This window comes from Ambystoma mexicanum, chromosome 10 (assembly GCF_040938575.1).
Source record: "Ambystoma mexicanum isolate Mex_15411 chromosome 10, UKY_AmexF1_1, whole genome shotgun sequence".
Lineage (NCBI taxonomy): Eukaryota > Metazoa > Chordata > Amphibia > Caudata > Ambystomatidae > Ambystoma > Ambystoma mexicanum.
In genome coordinates this window covers 67,698,882-67,706,156 of record NC_090932.1, presented here as the reverse complement: position 1 = coordinate 67,706,156, position 7,275 = coordinate 67,698,882, and the positions used below count along the sequence as shown (strand labels likewise).

Genomic DNA, 7,275 nt, shown 5'->3' with positions numbered 1-7,275 from the left:
AGGAGCAGGGCCAACACTCAGTCAACACTCAACGATGCTCTGCGTCTGGAGAGGCGAGTGTAAGGATGATGCTCCTCCTTCTAGCAACCAGCACTGAAGGCAGACTGCAGCTTCCACAGACATGGCATGGCACAGCAGGCAAGAACAGGAGCAGGGCCAACACTCAGCCAACACTCAGCGATGCTCCGCGTCTGGAGAGGTGAGTGTAAGGATGATGCTCCTCCTTCTAGCAACCAGCACTGAAGGCAGACTGCAGCTTCCACAGACATGGCATGGCACAGCAGGCAAGAACAGGAGCAGGGCCAACACTCAGCCAACACTCAGCGATGTTCCGCGTCTGGAGAGGCGAGTGTAAGGATGATGCTCCTCCTTCTAGCAACCAGCACTGAAGGCAGACTGCAGCTTCCACAGACATGGCATGGCACAGCAGGCAAGAACAGGAGCAGGGCCAACACTCAGTCAACACTCAGCGATGCTCTGCGTCTGGAGAGGCGAGTGTAAGGATGATGCTCCTCCTTCTAGCAACCAGCACTGAAGGCAGACTGCAGCTTCCACAGACATGGCATGGCACAGCAGGCAAGAACAGGAGCAGGGCCAACACTCAGCCAACACTCAGCGATGCTCCGCGTCTGGAGAGGCGAGTGTAAGGATGATGCTCCTCCTTCTAGCAACCAGCACTGAAGGCAGACTGCAGCTTCCACAGACATGGCATGGCACAGCAGGCAAGAACAGGAGCAGGGCCAACACTCAGACAACACTTTTTGGGGTGGGACCAGGTCTGGTTTGCATGTGGTCTCTCCACTTCTGTAGTGGCATGTGAGGCTGAAAAGCGATGGTCTGGAGGGTTTCCTAGAGCTGTGCCTGCGGTAAAGATTGATTCTAAACTTTCCAGGCATCATCTTCCGTTTTCACTCCATAGCAAATGTCCCACAGTTTTAAAAGGACTGCACTGGTACCACCCAACAGCACTTGTATACGTTAAACAGAACAGTAGTGGCTGTTCCTTTAGTGAAACTTTACTGCACCCCATCAGGGCTGTTATCCCAGTAATTGGACAGTCCTGGCACTTCATATCAGGTCTGCCACAGTATCCCTGGGACTATACTAGCGGTCAGTATAGTCAAATGATATTAATAGCAATATAAATCACACCGATTTAAAAGGACGGTGCAGACACGTCACAACCGGACTGTCATAGCCTTTTCTGTACTGCACTTTTTAGCACAACTGCCAAACTGTTAAAGAACCATACTGTCCCTTCAGGCAAGGTGCTGGCTGGTACATTTCCTTTTATTGTACTGGTACTTTTGGTAACAACATACACACGCGCACGCACAGGCACGCACACACCCAGCGCCCCCATCACCACCTCAAATAATAGAGCGTGTGGCAGGTGGATCCAATGAGAGGCGCTCAGAACGAGCCACGCGTTCGGTGTCTGTCTGGCATGCAGGACGCACGCACACACACACAAACACACACACACACACACACACCTCCGCTTCCTGCATATACCGCTCCCAGCTGCACAGGGAAAGATGAGCTTTAATACTCCGAGCACAGCTGTTTTCCTTGTCCTTCTGATGCACAGCTTACAGAGAGGAGCCGTGCTGGGGGCCACCGCTGGTAAGTGGAAACGTTTCTGGGGGCATTTGTCAAGTGGGGCTGTTTCTGTGTTTATAGCGTCTCTCCAAGGAGACAGGGGGTGGGGGCGCCTAGTCTTGGAAACTGCCAGCACTCCAGGAACTATTTAGATAAACACCGGTTTCAGATCGCCCGATTATAATTTTAGAAGAAACTCTGTTGAGCAAATGAAGGCACACTTTGTAAAATCCGTGACATCAGTTTAAATCTTATATTTAGAGCAGACTAGTATATTAAATATATGACATGGGAACATAGCTGCTTTTAAGCGCCTAGTGCAGCGGAGGCAGGCTGGGACGGCAGACGATACGCAAGGAGCCAATTCCAAACTTAGTTTTGGGGGCGTGGGGCTCGCATACAGCTGGGACAATGTATCGGATGTAGTTTAAGATTTTCAAACGCAAACGGTCTGCGGAAAATGGGAATTGTGTTTTTTAGAGCGCTCTGAGTTTCAATTGGTGCAGTTTGTATCCCAGGAGCGCATATGTGACCAGGCAAATGTATGCGGAATGGGAAGAAGGCATTCTGGGTAAGGGACCTCCATTGGGGGTGGGGGGGCAGCTGCAGGGTGCAAACGAAGTTTATCCATGTCCATTAGCGTGGGGATTTCCTGGGTGTTATCGTTAATGCGAGCCCTTCCAAAAACGCAATTAATCTCCAACTATATTCGCCGCCTCGCAGCAAAGTGCTGACCGCAGGGCGAAACATGTCTGTCATTATTGGACGCCCTTTGGGGAGGTCTGCCTTTGGCCAGCAAATGGCCCTTTAAATCAGCTCTGCCTTTAGTTTGTGAACACGGACGCCTTCTTAGGGAATGGCTGCGTGCCTTCCGCCCCACCCTGGGGCTTCATCCAGTTGGGAGATCCTAGATTAAGCAATGCTGGCGGGGGGGGGGGGGGTGGTGGGGACGTGTCTTGAACAGGTTTACTGGCTTCTGCGCAGCAGGTCGAGGACACACCCAGCGTGGGGTGCTGAAGCCCTAAGATATCACTCATGAAGGTAATTCAGCTGTCTTTGTCAGAGTGCGGGGGGTCGAGGGGATGGGAGTGGGGGTGTCAAGGTGTGCGACAAGGGTGAAGAGTGGTAACACAGTGTCGGTTGCTTAAATCCTGCCCCAAATCCTCCGAAATATTTCACCCATGTGCAGTCCAGGCGCCCAAGCATGTCCCTCTGACTTGCCAAGTCGCTGATGTGAGCCCCCAGCGCCTAATGACGTTTCTTATTTCTCTATACCCTTTTCTCTCCTGCTATGTATAGCGCCGCGTTGCTCAGTTAGGCTAGGTGGGCGCTGATAAAATGACACAAAAGAAATCAACATGAATACTAATCTTTCACCGGCCGGTTGTTCTCTGGACTTTATATCAAATTCACTCTGCTTGCGGCCTTTTCAAAATGGGCGCAGGAAAGAGCACATTTGACACGTGGCACTACGTGTGTGACAAGGACACAGCAAAAATAATTCAACTGCCACATATGGTGTATGGGTCCAGTGGGGCCCTGCAGTGATATCAAGGGCCACGTGTGCTTTGGTGCATTTCCCTGGCATGTTTCTTCCACTTCAGTGGGAGAATCCCAGAGCCCCCTCGTCTGTTTTCCATCATGTTTGCAGCACCCCGTGCTTGCTAGCGGATTCCACTTAGAAACGCCCTTCCGCGTGAGCCCAGGTGCCCCACTGCAAACAAGGCGCATGTCGCATTGTTACCGCCAATGGTAGTTGCGATTTATTGCAAGAAGTGGAACACACCCTTTTACAGAAAGAGAATACTGATTAGTGACGGTGCTAACTTCCCGACCAGTCGGAAGATTACCACCGGCGGTACTTGAATTACCACCGGCGATCCCCACTGAAAAAGGAAATAATGCTGAAACATGTTGGTAGTTACCATGGCAAATTTCACTGTGTTTGAGCTGATTATAAACAGGGTAAACATGAAAAGTAGCTGGCACTACCTGAAGTGCAGGTCACACGGGGCCTCTAATTACGAAGGTGACGATGTGCCAGTTATTAGAGCGCAACACACCCTATCCCTGTCCCTGAAATTGATCCACGGTATTGCAGAAAGTGTGGTATTTACCACATGGTGTACACCCCTCTACCCCATCCTCCCCGGCCGCTATTTCCTAATCTTTAAAATCCTAAAAATATATCTTTTCGATATTCCTGTGTTATTATTACCACACTGGTTAATTGCCGCCATTAACATTTACCACTGGGGGTAATGCAATACCAACGGGATAATGACTCCTGCATTGCAATGCAATGACTTGAGGCAAAAGATGACACTCCTTTTGAAATGTGGGAGTTCACTGAGACTAGGACTGCATATGCCACACACAGTGCACGGAGAAATGTTTGCGGGCTTATTACGCGACAAATACCGCTGTAGTAAGTCATTTGTCTGCAGACATTATCACTCCGTAATGTGCTACTAGGGGTCTGCAGCCTTTGGTTCTCCAGATGTTTTGGACTACGACTCCCATGAACCCTCACCTTTGACTCTGCCGGCTAGGGCTGATAGGAGCCACATGTTACAGCCCATGGGATTATGCACTCCTGATGCTTGAAGAAGCATTTTCTTGTACGTGTGTTTCGAGGGTACATGTTGGGTGTGTGGGTATTTACTCTGAGAAGGATTGCATGAGAGGATGGATGACAATTGCCTAATCTCTGACAAAAATGTTGGGGTTCTAATGAGTTAGAATTGCTACCCCAACGAGCTTCCTTTCCAACCCCTGTAATTTGACCAATCCGAGCACTGATTATCAATCATGTGACACATTATAAGACAGAAATAAAACCAATAAATGCACCTTTGAAGAGTGTTTTGGGATCAACAGTAAGACGCTTGTTACGTTCCACTCAGTACCCCAGTATATGCAATTGTGGGGCACTATGAATAGAAGGTTTTACTGTTCCTCCATATTAAGGGTACTCACTTTTTTTGATCTTGGAACAAATAAGGACGAAGTTGTCCCTACCAAGATCCAAACTCAGCAGGGTGAGCACAGATTCCAGCAGCTAGCGCTTAACACACCAAGCTAGCTGATCGTGAAAGTGGTCGAAGTGGGCGCGAGCGGTCTGGAGTGATGCTGCTCTACTTTTTTTAAATAAGTTTTACTGTTCCTATACTTTTATTTTTAAAAGAAATGGTTTTGTTTTAAAATAAAAGTGTAGGAAGAAATTGAAACTTGCACTTTCAGTGCAGTGCACTGAACGTTCCCTTAAACAGCAGATGCATGTGTTTGGGGTGTGTATGATGTGTGGGAGGGGACGTGGTGCTGAAGTTTGTTGGGAGCAGGTGCAGGTGCAGGCCAGCAGGGAACATAGTTCCACTACTTCTTTTCGTACACTTTGACCACTGGAAACATACCATCCATGATGAGGCTTCAGTTTGAGGTTTCGTGATAATTGTTTTTGGAAAAAAGCACAGGGGCATATGTTGCGGTCCTGAACCCCCTAGGACTTTTATAGTGCCCCGAGCCTAAACCCCCACCTCCCACCCCCTACCAGCATGCATTTTTGATGGACTGAGGTGGCGGGTTGGAGGAAGTCAAAGCAGGCCATCCTTTACACTGCCACACACTACAAAGTCAGCCACCAGAGACAGACCTGAAAGGCAAGTCCTTTACCACGTGACGCGGAACTCTGTTTGCTGATGAACACGATGGACACTTAGCTCTTTTAACTGGAAGGCATAACTTGGTGCAATCTAATTGACTATGAGGCAAGACTTCATGCAACTATGATGCGACTGTACACACCCCTGCCTCTCAGCAGTGACCGGAAATCAACGCATTCCCACCAATGGTTCCTGGTAGAACATGTTTGCCCGCGCCATAATATCCCCCTGACCCCTTCCTGATGCCTGGGGTCAGTGTCATGATTATAGCCCTTCCTCCCTGGTGAGGATGGCAGATAAGGCTGGCGTACATACAGTGGTTTAAGTGGCGCTATGCAGTATTGCATGCTACATCTGGTGATGATGTAGCAAGGAATCCAATCTAGAAGTAGAGTGCGGGGATGGAATGGAGAGGACATTGGAGCTGGCCGTTGGAGTAGCTGAAGGACTCGCCTAATGCCGCTCCGTTCATATCCCCTTATACATTAATGTTATATGTAAACAATAACAAAATAAAATATACTTTACATAATGTTGTAATGTATTGCCCCATACTTCACATGGTGACGAGGATCTTTGGTCTGATCAGGCCAAGGATCTAATGCAGCTGAGCAACATTGGTAAGAAGAAAACAAAGCAACCAGCACAGTGCAACCAGATAGTGTGAGCAGTTGCCCAGGGAGGACGCGCTGATAAGAAAAAAGGTACAGAAAGTAAAACATAGACTTACTAGCACTGTTACGGGCATTTTCAGTTAATGTACTATGCGTGCGCCCGCATCATATGAAGTTTCAACGTGAGCCGCATTTAAGTAAAGTGCCCACGAGAAACATCATGTGCGTATATTACGTGCCGCCATTTTCTGTGTAAACATAAATTGTTGCCGTAGCAACAGCCGCGTAGGGAACCAATACGCGTGTTAGTCCGACACGCCAGGAATAGAGAGACACTACGCTGCATTGCGTAACGAGTGGCGACAGAATTAATATATTCACCCCCACATTCTGAATCAATATCACGTTTCTACACACGCGGAAGCAAAGGCTGAAGCAAAGGCGAACACGAGGAATAAGGATTACACGATCAATTCCTCCTCGTCACAGTAAAATAAAAAAAAATAGAAAAATAAAATAAAAATAAAGGAAAGAAAGGAAAGCACAAATTATACTATTAATAATATTGATTATGGGATAACAAAACAGCAAATATAAAACATTTTAAACAACAACCATAGAACAGGATTGAAAAGTGCACAGAACCAAGTCTCATTGATTGGAGTGGAGCAGGGGACCACCTCCATACTGAAAACATGTCTATGCAAGCTGTTCCACCACCAGCGTTGTTTTTGCCACAAGTTGGTGAACCAAACCTACCTTGGAAAAGGTGGTTAAAGTGTTTTGAGCATTATGCCACTGTAGTGTGCGGTACCAACTACAGTGTAGAGAGAAAAAAGTCACTGCTCTTACATTGCTTAGGCCCAGCAGGCCAGGAGAAATATGAAGATTTACCAGACCTACCAGATGAAGGGGATATGAACAAATATAAAAAATGTATTGCAAAATTGAACAAACATTATGAAAAGAAGCTAAGCTCTGTTCTGGAGGGATACAAATTCGGAAAGAGGTCACAAGAAACTGGAGAAAGTGTTGAACAGTACATAACTGTCCTAAGAAAACTGGCAAAGAATTGTAAATTCGGACACCAATTGGAAGAAAGATTGAGGGATCAATTTATGTTGGAATGTGGCAGTACCAAGATTAGAGAGAGATTGTGGGCAGAGGATGATCCAACTCTCGATGTAGTGTTACGAATTGCAAAAGAAGTGGAACACATGGAGAATTGTGTAAAGACACTAGAAGATAGAGTAAAAAGCACTACAATGAAAACAGAAGCTACTGTCAATGTTATTCAAACTGCACAGTCTATCAATGGAAGCAATCACAATTCATTTGTGAAGAAGAAAGAAGAGTTTAAAGCACATGTGCATTCAGGTACAATGGAGATATGAGAG

At 47.2% G+C, this 7,275-nt stretch overlaps 1 protein-coding gene across 1 annotated transcript in view; it reads left to right on the top strand.

The window, feature by feature from the left end:
• Positions 1-1,497: 1,497 nt before the first annotated feature.
• The window catches only part of LOC138491155 (uncharacterized), a 181,109-nt gene continuing 175,331 nt past the window's right edge, over positions 1,498-7,275 (top strand). The window contains exon 1 of the mRNA XM_069617513.1: positions 1,498-1,626. Coding sequence (XP_069473614.1) covers positions 1,539-1,626 — 88 coding nt within the window. The 5' untranslated portion in view covers positions 1,498-1,538. The remainder of the gene's footprint in view (positions 1,627-7,275) is intronic.